The sequence below is a fragment of the Grus americana genome, chromosome Z, assembly GCF_028858705.1.
Source record: "Grus americana isolate bGruAme1 chromosome Z, bGruAme1.mat, whole genome shotgun sequence".
NCBI classification, from domain to species: Eukaryota; Metazoa; Chordata; class Aves; order Gruiformes; family Gruidae; genus Grus; species Grus americana.
The window spans coordinates 36,478,001-36,494,678 of record NC_072891.1 but is presented as its reverse complement, the minus strand read 5'-3'; the positions used below and the strand labels follow the sequence as shown (position 1 = coordinate 36,494,678).

Sequence of the window (16,678 nt, the reverse complement as noted above, 5' to 3'; positions counted from 1 at the left end):
AATAGACAAGTATGAAACAACTTTGATAGATAGAGACTAAAATGGCTTATTGATTTTTTTTTTTAAAGACTGAGGAAAATTACCCAAAATGTGTCATTCTTTAACATTTAAAAATATACTACATAAAAAATGAACAACTGCAATAAACAAAGTTATAAAAATAACTGTTTTGGTATGCAAAGAATGAGAAGCACAGAAATGTGAACATATAAATGCACATTTTCATAAAAATGCAAAATTAATGTCAAAAAATACATATACTCAACTACAATTCAAAGGTAGCAACAAAATTGCACTTTAATTGCATCATTTTACATTAATGCAATTTTTTCCTTCTAAAAGATTATTGATACAAAGAATCTGAAAAATCCATTTTCCATTGTTCTTTTGGGACTGGATGTGACATTCAGGCTGAAGGAATAGACTGAAGACTGAGAACTGGCTCTATTGTGCATTAAACTGTAGGATGTGTCAGATTCAGCTTGCAATGCCAAAAAATATGGGCTACAACTCTGGTCAGGCTGAATTCCTAGCTTGAAGCCATGGTGATGTTTGAACTCCCTCTTGATTCCTGGAGTAAAATAAAGTAATAATAATAATTAAACAAACAAACAAACAAACAAAAAACCAAAAAACCAAAAAAGAATCCACATTTACTGTTAAACAAGAAAGAAAAATAATTTCATTATGGCTTTCACAAAGGTATGTGTATGAAGTATTTGCAAGTAATTGCTTCTTGTTTCAAACACTTATTTAAAATACATGGTACCTGAATATATATATTAATCTTTAATAAGCAGGAACAAAGAACATTAGCTAGATTATTCTGCACCAGTAAGTGTTAGGAAACAATAGCCTACTTTATTTGAATTACTAGAAATACTTACAGAAAACTTTTATCCCTCTTCATTATCATTTCTAGTCTGTGTTTTTTTTAATTAAGTAAACAAACTTATTCCAGAGTCTCCCTGTCACTGTTATTAAGAAAAATATGCCATGATAACCATGGAAGGTATTAATTTACTTTTAAATACATTTTACATCAATCAACATCAAACACTTAATACTCTTCAAATGTTAGCCTGTTAGAAGATGGCCAAAGAATATACACTGAATGTACGTTGATGGGAAACATGGTTCATATTTCAATGAGTCTCGACATTCAGTCAAACAGTTATAAAGGTTAGATCAGTTAAAATTCAACATTAAATAACTTCTATCACCAAAACATTGTGCATCTTTCTTTGAAATATTAGGGATAGTATCAGTACATCAGTAATAGTATTTTTTTAAATGCTAAATAAAGACACTCTGTATACCCTTAAATATCCAGAATAATAAACAAACTTAAGAAAACACAATGCCATATTGCTCTTCTGCCATTTACCAAGGTATTTTACTCAATGCACTATACAGCTGTGGACATAACAATTAATTATTTCATCAGGCCATAAAATGCATGAAAACTTCACATGCAAAGCATAATTACAGAAAAGACAAAAGTTAAGATACTGGGGGTTTAAATACTCTGTCTACGGCATTTCAGGAAGAATATACGTGCATATATAAACACACACACAGAGGCAGAAATGCATATATACAAAGGCACAGATTCCAATATACATAGTCATAGATATCCAGAGACGGGCAGAAGGGGGTGCGTAGATTCGTATTTCAACAAATCCAGACCCAATCAGATGTATAAAGACACACCCATGAAAAATTCCCCTTTCCTCTGCTACTACTGCTGGAGAAAAATCAATGGTTGCCTCTAACATCTACTTCAACAGTTCCCTTTGATACGGACTCTTTTGATTTCCTGATTCACCACAAGCCGTATTGCAGCTACTGTAAATAGCTTGGTTGTGTTAGACCTTCATTAAGAACCCATGCAGTAGCAAATTGAAATGACTACTTCAAGTAGATATTTAAAATGAGATAGTGCCTTGAGGTTTTTTAAACTGTGGTGGTGATGAGGATGAGACAACCAGCAGAATTGTCAGGTATGATCTGTAATACTGTAGCTTTTCAGTCCTTCTGGGCTCAACAGTATGCAGAATGGGGACCACCAAAAAGCCAAAGCACAAATGAGATTTACTGCATTTGTATCAGCACATCTGAAATGAGATCTCAGTGAAGGCATCCACCTATTACATTGATTAACAGTCTGTTATTTGCACACTTTAATCAGCTGACAACATAGACAAAATTCTCTCTAAAATAAGAGTCATTCATAAAAAATATTACAACAATATTGAAATATGCAAATAACTTCTGATGTTCTAAAAACACTTGTGTGTGTAAAAAAATGAAATCAATAAGATATAAACTATAAACAGGTTTCACTCTGGATAACAAATACTGAAGACAAATTTAAACATATTGGTTTGTACTGCTTTCAACATCTCATTTAATCAGCAAATCATAATGAGTAAAAATCACATGCTACAATGACACTCTCATATTACTCTTTTTCAGATGTAGTGAAGTTTTTTCTGAAGAATTTGGCATCAAAATCCCAGTAAGGATATAAGAAATCAGATTTCCTTTGAGAGTTGCAAAAAAAAAAAGTATGAAACTTAATGACTGGCAGCAAGTCAATAGACTATGTTACAGTAAAAGCTTCACTGTTGGGGAAAAAAAAAAAAAAAAGCTCTGTTTTAGTTATCCAGATCCTGTGCTGTACTTCTTACAAAGAACAGAATACTATTCACTGAATAGTAGGGAAATCGGATCTAAAAGCAATGTGATTGATGTAAAAAAAAAATCTTGGCTGTTACTTGTGAGAACTGTTTTGATCCAATATCATTATATACACTCATGATGAAAAAGAAAATGGGATTCCATAGGTTAGAAAAAAAAACCACTCAGAACTGTTATAACACTCATTGTTTGAATACATACCTATACACAGGAATTTTAAAGGCAGTTACAATTTCCCCAACAGACCTCTTTCAACGTTATTGTATTTAGACACCTTTCTAAAACATGTATTAAATTCACAAACTCAAATGACTATGCCAGAGCTGTGATGATAATCCATCATATAAATATGCATTTAGGTAATTTTTAAAAGAGGAATTATGTATCTTAAATAAGGTGTCTGTTCAAGTAAATCTTTAGCATAGCACTTTTTTATTTACCCAATAAGCTGTAAATGATTCCATCTAAACTGTTACACTTGATCAGGTAAATAGTTATTTAGGACACTATTTCTAGCAAAAATATGCTTTCAAAATATTTATGTAATATAGTAATTGGTCATGTCCTATGGTCATTTTTCAAAGTTTGATAGCCTAACTTTATAAAATATGTTTTCCCAAAGACCAAAATATGAAAGGTTAGTCTATATTATGGAATAATTGCTTTCTAAACTATAGTTAACGCAAGCAATTTTTTAATATTAGACATGGAAAAAGATTTCTAAAACAATTCTTCTCTATAGTTTTTCTTCTGTGACTAACCTGTGATCACATTTAGGATCTAGTTTACAGGTTGTCTCATGATACATGAGCTGTTTTACCAAAGTTAAAACTGATTTATAGCAGGTTGCATTATTGTGTATGATATTGTGAGAAAATATTATAACACCATTGTGTATTATATCCATATATATGTTTTTATATCAATGTCAGCATACTCAAAAGCATCATGTTGTGATCAAAGACACTCCATTTTGCTTTTATATATCAATACTTGTGGAATAATATGCAGTTAGACACCTGGAATTAGAAGACTATGCATGTGTTGTGACAGTGGTGCAAACAGATAACTACATAAAGAAATTCACTGTTAAAAGCATATTGTTTATCTTCAATTGTAGGAGTAAAATCTATAACCAGAGCTGAAGCCATAAATCAGTCAGAATGGTTTCAGCCTTCAAAGTCTACACCAGGATAATTTCACTGGACCACAATTTTCACTACAATACCACACTACAACTTTTCAATTGCCCTCTACTATTTGTATGTTACAACAATAATCTTGGGATTTCCCACCACTAATTTTAGTCACTTTAAACTGCTTTAAAATATTCAGTTTCAAAACACAGTAGCCCATACTTCCCTTCTACTTTCTTATGACATGTAACATTTTATACTATAAAAAAAATCAGAATAATAAAAATTGGTAAGGTTTTTGTGAGTTAAGGCTTCTGGGTTGTGAATAACAAGCTTGCATATATGGTTTTGACTGAGGTTAAAAAGTAATGAAACTGCTTAGGATCAGAACAGAGAATGACTAAGGGACAAAATAAAAGGGCAGAAATACTGAAGTTACAACATAACACAAAGACTGTTATGGGTGTTCCCTGTGTGATGATGCAGATGCAGTAATAAGTTCAGTGTTCTATATCCAGGTAAATTAAAGACAATTGTTGAATTACAAAGACAAAGTGTGATCTGGAAATCACCAGATTACAGGATACTTGGGTGCGTGAGGATACTTGACAGCCAACAGAAGTGCAGAGGGAGGAGCAAGCTGTAGTCTCTTCTGAATTCTAGCAACCTCTAAAATCTCTGGAAAGGCTGTGGCACAGTCCCTCAAGAGTAGCAAGAAATGTAAGGTAAGCACAGACACAGAGAGCAATGGGGGGGAAGTGGGAAACAGTCAATATATTTCTCCACAACTGATTTCCGATACTGATTTCTCTCACCCCCAACTCTAGAACATACATATACACAGTAATAGCAGCAGCCAGCAAATCAAGTGGCCAATAATGTTCTTTTCAGCTTGGCCCACTTATGCTATCATTGTAGCTTGCACCATTTCACTGTAGCAATAGCAATTCCAGTAAGTGTTAAAGAAACAAGCACTGCCTTCGACAACCATTTTGCAGCACTTACGTGGAAAAACTATTTCCCTATAAAGATGCACATTTTCAGATCATTCACAACCTCTTTTTCAGACTGCTATTTCCAAAACTGTGTTGCCTTTTGCCAGCAATGCCAACGGACTGCCAGTATGCTGCTCATTCTTTTGCTGTTAAACGTAGCTCCAAGAGCTATTCCTCACTCTCAGTGAAATAAAACAAACATGCTAGAAACTGGTGCTTAAAATGGAAAGTATTACTAGTGGGTGTCAGTACTATACAGTGCTAGTTAACAAACTTTTTCAAAGCAGGAATGTATGCTGGCCAAAACTGGAAAGTTTGCTTCCCATGTCAATGATTTTGCAATTCTGTATGCTGAGGCAGTAGGACTAAATTGGTGCTCTGACACAAAGTAGGAAAACGGTAACATTCGGTATAAATTTTAATTGTCAGCACTCCTGCCTGGATTCTGCAAACAATTTGCTATCAGAGAATAATTCAATGGGCTGCCAACTCATTACATATTAAGTCAGAAAGGTAGACACACAACACACTTTGGGTGCTGCTAGCCAACAATACTAATGGCTTTTTTCATTACCAAAGAATTCCCTCTTCCACTTTCAGGAGTTTTTAAACAAACATATGAGTCTGAAATATTCAGAAATAATAATTTTTTTCCCCTGCTTTTCTAATGCTTTAGCATTTAATGCATTCAGTGAAATCACACACTAGAGGCTCAACTGAAAGCAATTAAAAGAAAGATTCATAATATTGTATTTGTTTTTCAAAAAAAAAATCCTGCTTTATTCAAACGTACTTAAACCTGGTATGTTTGAAGAACACATGGGATTGGATGGATGATCACATCAGATGAACACCTTATCTTCCATGCTCTGTTGGCTTAAAGACAAATAATTTGGTTTCACGTTGCTAATTTTGATGATTTCTAAATATTTTGGCCAAAATCCACCATACAGCCTATATAGTAAGCTTCTCTTCCAGATGCTTCACTGGAATACACACGGAAGTTTCCCATTTGCAGGTCAAATTCTCTGCACTACACTAATAATACCAAAACATTAGGCAAACTATGTAGTGCACTATTTTCATGGTGAAATGCTCAGTCTGTATTGATTTCAATCCAAGTTTCCAAATTCTTTAGTATATATTGCCCATGTTGCCTACCACTGTCTTTCCACTTTCTCAAGAATGGCAGCAACTTTTATTTATTTATTTTTAATCTGATTAGCTAACCCAAATGACTATTGATCATATAGTCGTATCTTGCGCTGCATGTTGCAAACAAGATTGAAAGGTACACTGTAGTCTTACTAAACTGTTGTGACATCTCTCCATGTTTTGCATCAGTGTATAAGATTGTTGCTCCCTTTAACTGATGCTCCTCTTGCTTCCAGGAAAGCCCTTCCTGCTCTGTGAGTTTTCCCATACCTTTTCATTGCCTCAGATCAGTGTTTCCCTCTCTCACGGTTCCCTCTCAGCTCTTCGCTTCTTTTTAGTAAGAAGAGGAGAAGGTGACTACAACCAGAGACTAAAACAGTCGTGACACTGTGCTGAGGCACAAGCGGCTCCTGAAGTAGTCCTCCACACTTAGCCTTTTCTTCTGCCAGTGCTAGTGGGAAAACAGTCCTTACCCAACTAGTTCAAGTTTCAAACTTGGTATTCTCTTGAGAATGTATTCAGTCATCAGCTGAATTCCTAGACAGCGTGACTGTCTGACGTAAGCCTTCAAAGTTTTGTCTGAGTTGCATGTATACTGCCGCTCTAGCAGAAAAAGGAAAAAAGTGTATTTACATTCATTTTGCCAAACATTAGCATCTTCTGTCCAATCATTTGAATGCAGAAGTGTTAGGAGAAAACAGCTTAGAGAACAAGGGTTGACACATACAGTGTGAAATCTTAAGGTGCTTGAATGCAATGAGGGAGAAAGTGAGACAGAACCACATTTCATCTCCCTAACTGTGCTATAGTCCACATGAACTTTGTGACAGGTCTCTGTCTCTCAGCCACACTCCACTAGCTTCTGCTGACATTCAGCTGTCAGACAGCAACCCTTTACCATGCCCCTAACATGCTCTACAGCTTCACCCAATTAACTCGCTTTCACTTGACATTGCAGCAAAAAGCTTCATAATAGGTGGTCAAGGTGCATGGTGTCTGCTTGCCCTCTAACTGCTCACGCAAGGCAAAATACTTAGCTACCTTCCTTTCTGTCTGTTTGCTCCAAACTGGTGCAACTACAATTCAGGCATTCTGCTGCTAAACAGGAAAAGGACAGCAGACCTTTGCCAGTGGTGCATTAATCTATCTTTTACCAAAGACTAATTTTAATGCAGAATCCTAGAGCTAATCATCACAAGCATCTTGGCAAAAAAAGAAATTACACTGATTCAGTAAAATACTTCAATCACTTTATAATTAATAAAGATGTACTGTATCAGCATTATGGATACAAGAAGGAAAGAGGGAAAAAGTAATTATTTATAATAGTAACATTTAACAACATAAAGGAGAAAGGTCTAGGAACAATGAAAATGTCTTTATGATTCAGCTTTCTTGTATTAAAAAATCTTTAGGCATTCAGAAGATTAATTTTTGCTACGCATTTCTGCCAAATGTGCAATATTTTTGAGGAATAATATTCAGAAATATAAATCTATGTAGCTAACAAAACAAATGAACTATTAAAAAAATGGAAATCAACATTTTAGGATTCTCCTGATAGCTTATATAAAAACAAGAACAAACATGGAACTCACTGTTACTTTGCAGACAGATGCCTTGAAAATATTCCAGTTTGCTCACTACTTCTCTCAAGTATATTTGTATTAAATATGTGAAGTAGGTCAGAAAAGGCCCTTAAAAATCCAATACACAGTAACTACTGATGATGTTCAAGCACTTTTGCTGAAGAGGCACGCTATTAATAAAGGTTGGAACAGTCTGGATGAGCACTGGTGTCTGGACAGTGGAATTAGGGCAGTCGCTGTGGCGAACTCCTTCCGGCGGCTTTATGGGTTTCAACTACCAGAACTGCAGCAAGGCAAGACTCAAAAGACTATCCACGAAGCCCTTTCAGATTCTGGTGTTTGTTAAACTACAGAAAATTCAGAGAGGTTATGTAACCTATTTGCTTTCCAGCATATCTACAGGGACAAATCCCCTTGAAGTTTTCTCTACAAACCACTGAAAGAGCATTTTTCCCCACAAGAAATCTGATTTTCATAAAGAGAAGCAGACATCCAATCTGTAGAAAGTGGAAGCTCAAGAGAAGCCATAAGCAGGAAGGAAGGAAAACACAAAGGAAATACACTGATTGAGGTGTAAAGCAGACCCCTTTCTCAACAGGAGTTTATGGCAAGGACATAGAACCAACTCATCGTTATGAAAGGTGGTGAAAAGAAGCAAGTCATAAGGACTTGGAACTTGCACACCTCTGACAGAGGCAGCTGATGCAAAAATGGGTAGATTTGCAGCAATGAAAAAAATTTAGCAAACATCTCACTTGGATTATCTCACTCGGATTTCAATTGGAAAATGTTATTACTCAGACTTAAAATGAAGTGCCAGGGACACAGAAGGCATCTTAGTGGAGAATATTATTGCAGATCTCTCCAAAAACCTTTAGATGAGCAGAAAGTGATTTTGGTCCACTTGGTTGTGAGAATATAAAGTGTTGTCCATAATCCTGAAGTGAGAAGGGAAACGCTAATCTCATGAATGATCAGATTTTAGCATCCCCTAACAAACATCAGATTGATGTTAGCTCTTACGACACAATAGAATTAGGATCATAAACTGGATACAGACATGGTTTATGCAACCTATCTGCACCTATTTGAAAAACAGACTGATTGCAATCTGTTATCCAAAATACAGACAAACACTTTCATGCTGAGTAAAAACATCTGCATTTGCATTAGACTACAGGCTAATCTAAATCTCAGGTCATCTAAATAACTGTGTTAAACAGAGTAGCCTCTTAAAAAGACCCTCTAATGATAGAGCAAAAAAATGACTGACTTATACCATGCTTAGAAGTGAACTATTACTACTGTCAACCTCATTTTCTCAAAATCAATATTTATTATTAAAATCATCAATGTATTAGGAGGACAAAGGGTTCCACCCTTTTAGCACTCACCAATGCAGTGTACATTTTCCGGACTGTCCACTGCAGGTGTGCAGCCTGCCACACACCAGCCAAAATCCTGATAGGGGCTCCATCCCCCTCCCCCATAAACTAGCTTAGAGAAAGATTCACCAGGAAGAGGTACATTTGGCTCCCTGTATGGTTGGGATAATTTTCAAACTTTTGTTAGCTTATCCAAACCAAGCACATTAATGTTCATTCATCCTCAGTAAAACTTAGTTGAAGTAACTTCAGGAGGGAATTACTCTTTCACCCACAAATTGGATGCAGTATCTGAAGTAGTGTATATTCAACAGAGTTCTAAAGGGTAGTTTTATAACAGTAAATGGTCAAGGAAAACAGTTGGCTTTCCGGCAGTGTTGCTTATAAAATATCAGTTGATATGTGAATAGCCTAAAAAAAAAAAAAATTAAGGTCAATTTCAGTTGATGGCTAACATGTAGGTCTTTTGTAAATGTAAGATCCAAATTACACTAACTAGGCAAGGAATCAAGCTTATCAGTTATAAACAACTTGAGTGTGGGTGAGCTAGGTTTACTGTCTCTATTGGTTTTGGCTAAATTTATATATACAGTTATACTTCAGACTGAAATTAAATAAAAAAAATCTAATAATTACTCCAACAGAACTTTTTATGTGTATTAAATTCCTGAGCATAATCGGCCTCTAAGTACTGCTCTTAGCTCAGGTACTAGATCATCGCTTTCTGTGAGCCTGAACGTGCAGTTTGGGCGAGTCCACTAAGCAAATGGAACTAGTATTTCCTGCATACCAATCATATTTTATGTGAATCAACACACAAAAAATACTAACGGGATTTCATCCTTCCGTATATATATGCCAAACATATGTTCTGAAAGCACAGAAGAGTTGAAACAAAAACCAAACCAAACCACACCACAAAAAAATAGAACCCACCACCACCACATACAACACTACGAACTTTGATCAGGCATGTTTTGTCAAAAGAGTCATGAAGAACACAGAAGGAGACGTGGAGAGAGATTTCTTCAGCTTTTTGGTTTGTAAAACAAGAAAGCTGTAACACATCTTTAAAAAATCATCTTACACAAGTATGTTTCAGTAATTTGGTGTGTCTTGTACATTCCAGTATGATACCTTAAATGCCTTTATTCAGAGCTCCCGAATAGATTATACTCTTCTAAAACATCTCTTATTTAAAGTGTAGTAAACTTCAGTAAGTAATTAAATTAAACTAGAAATTCCTAAAGCAATAGGATGTTTTGACATGCACAAATTAAAATGGAACTGGATAACTTAAAGTGTCAGAAAGCTTTGCAGGGTCCTGGTTAAGCTACAATACATGCTCAGGCTCTCAAGAGAGTGCAATGCATTTACTAGACCATGTGAAAGAAAACTTGATGTCACACAGGGTCTGAAAGACTAACAGGTCCCTGACTATGAGCGTATAACCACCATATAAGCCGATCCTTTTGTGACGAAGTGAGAACCTTGGTACTCAACAAAACCTGAAAAATTAGTGAATCATTACTGCATCTTTGGCCTGAAAGGGCTTTCTTTGTCAGATTACCTGCGACACGTAGATCTGACAAAAGGCTTTCAAAATATTGGTGAACATACAAATTTAAGAGAGGCAAGTACTGCAATGTCAGCTTTATGGTAATGTTTACTGAGTGAACTATGGGTTTATGGGCCAATTTCAGTTGAGGGTCAAATCTAAAAGTGTGGTGTCTTAAAACAATGTTGTTTTAAAGGTTCCATGGGTCCCTCTCTAAAAAGGTGTAGGAATTGAAGCAGTTACACCATCTGAAAAGGATGAAATGGAATCATTACATTATCATAATGTCACTTTGCTTTCCTAATATCATCACATGTAGCAGGGAAACTCTGCTGGTGATTAACCACACTATTCTTGCCTATAGTTTTAGTGTGTTATTACTTACTGGGCATTTTAAAAGTACCCTACCTTCCATTAAAAAAAAAAAGTCAATGAGTCAATTGATTACTTAACAAAAAGAGAGTCCTTCCTTTCCAAAAGGTAGCATTTCTGAAACGAGTCAACAAAAAACCCAAACTACTGTAAAATGGGGAAGATATAGTTTAAGAAACACATTTGTGTTTCAATCTTTTTCTTTTTAACTGAACCATTATGTAAACTGAAGAAACCAAAAGTTATTTGAAAAATCAAGATTATTATCATGGTAACATCCTTTTAGCTGACAACAAAGCTCTTTACCCTACTGTGTACTCATTTCACATTTTAAAAATTTGTTCAAGTACTAGTTTATTCAACGGGCCAAACTGCTTCAGGGAGCTCAGTCTCTGGAGAAAACAGGTCCTTACTGTGATCAACTGGAAAAACTGTGCCTTCACTACATAATGTGGGTTTCACAGACTTCCATGAAAAGTTTTTATACGTAATTTAAAAACACCAACAATAAATAAATAAATATATGTTGGGTAAATATTAAGCTGTGTGACTTAAATATGTAAAACCCAATAAAAATAAACATTAAGACGTAACTTGCTGACTGTATGCCCTTAAATCATGTCAACATTACAGGAATAAAATTATGAGTTAAGAACAGTGTTACGCTTCATGCCCTAACTCTGTATTTCCTGTCTTTTTATCTCTGCAAGTCATTCTCTCTAATATATTTTAAAGGGTGGTTTGTTGGGTTTTTTTAATTTCTCGCATTAACTTTCATGCTTAAAGTACAAAATGCAAGCAATCAGGCAATGGAAGTAGGTAAACATGTATTTCTACAAAAACCACGTTACTCTATTGCAAAAATGTAACAGAAAGGAAGGCAAAGGTTTGCTGGTTTGGTTTTTTTTTTGTCCCAGTTGAAAAGGATGCAAACATGCACAATTATAGGTGAAGGTGGGGGAAAAGGGCACGAGCAAACCAATAGAAAAATGATCTGATTTTATAAATTCCAGAAAGGCACAAAGTAAAGGCGGCTGCTATGGTTTACAGATATCCTTCTTTATCGCTCTCATTATCTCCCTTTGGCCTGCCGAGGATCCACTCCTCCTCCTGACTTGGAGTAGTGAGGTGAGGTCTGACAGCTGAGAAATCTGCTGTGGGACCAAGGGCGGAGACGATACCCAGTGCTGTGCTCCCATGACCTTCCTTCCAGTCAGTGCACCAGAAGAAGAGACCAAGAAGAGATACATCAGAGCCAGTTGTCTGCTGTGGAGGGAAGTCTGCCCGCTAGCTGGCACTCAGCTCTCTGGTGGTGGGGCATCAGGCATCTCTCTGCCATCCAGAGGCAAACATAAACCTCTAAACATGAGATTTTGCTTTACAAATCATTAAATAACATCTTTTGAAGGGCATGCTTACTTCCCCCTACTTTTTTAAATGTAGTTTATGCTAAAACAGATTCTCCAGGCCCAATCCAGTTAAATCTCAGCACAAATTTCTTTTTTTTTTTTTTCAAATGGGTGCATGTAGCACTATCCATGCTACATTATAAGTGGCGGCATGCTGCGCATGCATGCATTTCTGAGGCCGGCTGAGAAAGAGGCAGACTCCTGCAAACACTGTCCTAGATCTTGCTCTCTTTTTTCCCTGTGAACCGGGCAGTGATACAAACAGTGGTACAAATTAAACAAGAAACACCACAAAAGACAACAAAAATCCTTCCACCTATCATCCCGATCAACTGAGTTGCAACTCACAGGTAGCATCTACGTATCTTGCAGTATTTATCAAAGCTAATGTGTGAAGATCAGCACTGAATTTTTTTCTTACAAACAGTGCTTTACAGACTTAGCTTGAAACACAGAACCAAACAGGTGTCAGAACAAGAAAATAATTATTCTCAACAGTATACCTTATAGAATCTAAATTTAAAATGTCAGGAAAGTATCAGGAAGATGACTGTCTGGATTGCATGCGTTCATTCGCCATTTAGGTATCTGAGCTCGTCTCATTCAGGCACAGCTACACTTTAATCCCCTCCAAAAAATTCTCAGCGAATTCAGAGTCTCAGAACAAACAGACATTCCCTTTATGTTTAACCCACAGTTTAGCAGGGAATAATAGAAGCTTCCCATCTCTCTTTCGTGAAATAACTTCTTCAAAAGGAAGGAGGAAGCACCTTCTGGCCTGAGTAAAAGTCCTTGAGTCTGGAAAGAAGTGAATTTGTCTGTCTTTGCAGAGAATATTCCTTTTCTTCTACAAAGCCAGTAAAATTGTGTCCTCGGCTCTGTTCTTTTGTAAAAACCTTTTCCTGGGGTTAAATGTCCTGGTCTATATATCCAGTTCTCAAAATAACAGTCTGTCTAGCACTCCCAATACTTTTATTTCTACTGCAGCATTAGCAGTGTACATAGTAACATATAAAAGTTTCTTTTAACTTGACATGCTGAAAATGTCGCTTTCAGAGGTCTGGGAAGAGGGCAAAGGAAACGGGTGTGTAGCAAACGGAAAGCAAACATATGCGGCTGGTGACTAAAACTCATTGTATATTACCAATTAAACACATTTTGGAAGACCACTGCAAAGACATCTAATAAGGAAAAGGGCATCACATGGCTTTCTCTTGACTCACAGTTATCCTCCACAGCAACTGGGGCCTTTCTGAAACATTCTGTTTCAGGAAACCCCGCATACCCTTTTGCAAAGGAAAATAAAAGACTAGCTCGTTCCAGTATTTCTCCTTCAAAAACTGAACAAAATGAAGCATAGGCACTCAGTTCCTTTTTCTCTGTTAATCTGCTGCAGGCAGATAATGAATGCATGATGATTTTTTAGAGGGCAAATTTGAACCTATACTTTAGACTTGTGTCCTTATTCAAATCATTAGTTTCTCTAAATCAATTTCCAATTAGTTGCTGTAGGAGGTACAATTGTTGCACTGGCCTGCAACAGGGTAAGAGATGAATACAGCTTCAGGTTCCAAGTGTCTTGTTTTCAGTCCTGGGAACTGAGGACCCTTGTTTGTGAGTTGGTAGTTCCAGTACCTCACTAGAAACACATTTCTAATGCCATAGAAATGCAAACCATGAAGGGAAAAAAGGAAAGGAGATTAGCTTCCTGAAAAATTGACCCTCCTTTTTTTGCGACTCAGCCAATGACTTGAAAGATTTGTTTTGTGCTTAACATCGGAACAAACCTGCGGTCATTTAGGAACTTCATGGTTTCCATTAAACCGCACAGCATGGACATTTGGAATTTCATGGCAACTGTGAAGTGAGAATGTAGATTTTGCTTTTCCAAAGCACCAGCCTCTGCCGAGAGCTAACACCCACACACATTCACTCACATTCCTTAGCCAATTCATGTCATTACGGAGACTTTAAAAACAGACAAAACAAAGCAGAAGAAAAACCCCAAACCAACCCCACTTCAACATCTTTCTTAAGCACTTGATACAAGTGGAAATGTAACGTTTCAATGCAGTGAACACATTGTGTCCATCTACAGTGTTTACAGCATTAATTCTGCAACTACACTGAAACGTTGAAGTATTGGAAACCACCTAATTACCCAAACATTTACCTCTCTGCAGGTGTAAATACATGGGCCTAATAAGCCTTCCCACTGTGAAAGCAGTTACTTAAATTATATTAAAATATTAAAAACTATTTAATGAGCTTTTTTCCCCTAAAGTAAATTGAGTGTGTGCCTTAACCTGCTTCAGGCAAAGGAAGTTTCAAACATATTGGTTTTGAAACTAGCCATTATTTCCCATGTTGCAAAAATGGCAATTTTATTTCCCAACAGCAAATGAAACTGTCAGGAAAATTTAGATGCAATAAAATTGGGTGGTTAAACCAACATGCTGGATTTGGAATAAAACTGAATTAAAGGAATTAAAATTAAGCATTATGTCAGTCAAACTTTATAAAAACTATTTGAAATGCTGGAGAGGGGGAGGGGTGTTGGTTGTGGGGGGGTGCTTGGGGTTTTTTTGTAAAAGTTAGGGTTTGGACTTGGTGAAGTCCACCCGTAACTACCCATTTTATGTCCATCAACAGTGTCACATTTGAAATTTGTGCAATGAAAAATATTTTGCATAAAATGTGTTGCTTCTGGCAACATTTCTGCCTAAATAAAAAGTTGTCAGGCAGTGTGTGACTTTAGTGGTACAGAGTTTTAAAATGGTGGCTTCAGTCCAAGGCTAGCTAATAACGGCTGACATGCACTGGAATCTTGAGGCCTAAATCAACATTGTTTTCACAGCTGTAATTAAGCCACCTAATCAGAAGCACATTTTGACGGGACAGTTTCTGGAAGCCAGACATTACAATTTCTTATGCCTGGAGCGCAGTGGCTCATGAGAGGTCCTCATTTAATTTCAGGGTTTTTTTTTTTAAAAAAAAAAGGCTGTAAAATGAAAAGACTATAAAAAAAGCAGTGTATGGCTGTTGAAATGAAGCAGGCCTATGTGTTCATGCCTTGACCAACCCTGCATCCCACCCTCCTTCGGCTCTCTGCCGAGTCCCCAGCTCTCAAGTGGCAGCTGCACACAGTGAGATTAAGGGCTTCTGCCAAAGTCAACAGATGAGCTGGTCTAAACTGGCTCTCTGTGTGTTCTGATTGTAAATTGTGCTGGTGATGATTAGAGAACTCTAACACAGGATGTCGACTCTTAAAACTGTCCAGAGAAAATAATTTTTATTTTTTTTTTAAGTTCAGGAAATTTTTTTAAACTTCTTTTGTGGCTTGGTACATAGTGTTGTGTCTATAACTTTCAGATGATTCAAACACGAATTCACACAAATTAACTAACTATATTATTAAAAAAATACACCGTTACTCGCTCACAGCAAGATCCTTCGTTTGGGGATGTTTACGTAGTGGTGTTGCTGCTGAATGCAATTCTCTGACTAGTACACTCCAGCAGTCTTGTGCTTCTACCACCTGCCAGTGGAAGATACCCCTAAAATTCAGACTATTTTTGTTGAGTGACTATCACTTCAGGACATTGTCATACCTGCAATGGCTACACTGTCTTGCTCTTTTTCTGGAATGCAGCTACATTAGTAACTTTAACATAAACTTTCAACCCCAGAGGCCATTCTAAAACTACCAATATGAAGGCACCAGTCACTGGGGTCTGATTACATTTAGTTCTGCATTTTAATTACATATGGATTCTATTAACTGAACCTTTTGCCTTATAGGCAACATTTTAATCAAATTACTATAATTTTCAAATATGTTACAATAGTCTGACAAGTTAAAAGTTCACATACCTAGAATATTGAGTATCAAAAATATTTTGCATATAAAAGTAAGTATTCTTTACAAAATAGCAAATGTGTTGTTGGATTACTGCAACTGTTTTTGAACACCTTGCTCTAAATTACATAGTGTGATTTATAATATTGATTTCATATTACTTCTTTTTTTACTGGTAGTACATAATAAGCAAATAGTTTAAACTACATGATTTATACTGTTTGGTTACAACTAGTAAGCAATACCACATGACAACGTGAGCATTTGAGCTAGGATACCTTTATTCCTTGGCTATGCAATAAGGTTGGCAAGTGACACCCAAGTGCTTAAAATCAGGTAAGAAATGCAAATACTTCAATTAAAAGTAGTTTCTGGAAGATATCACTGCTTTGTGGATTCAGCCTGATAGAGACTTCAGGCTTAGTAAATACTACAAATACAGTTTTCTGGTTTTGCTTATACTGAAATTTCCACTCTTTCATTACTATTATCAACTCAATAGTTGGGAAATTCTCCT

The 16,678-nt window shown here is 36.3% G+C and overlaps 1 protein-coding gene across 1 annotated transcript in view; it reads right to left on the bottom strand.

The window, feature by feature from the left end:
* Nucleotides 1-269: 269 nt before the first annotated feature.
* The window catches only part of CCDC171 (coiled-coil domain containing 171), a 153,850-nt gene continuing 137,441 nt past the window's right edge, over nt 270-16,678 (bottom strand). The window contains exon 26 of the mRNA XM_054809711.1: nt 270-571. Coding sequence (XP_054665686.1) covers nt 530-571 — 42 coding nt within the window. The 3' untranslated portion in view covers nt 270-529. The remainder of the gene's footprint in view (nt 572-16,678) is intronic.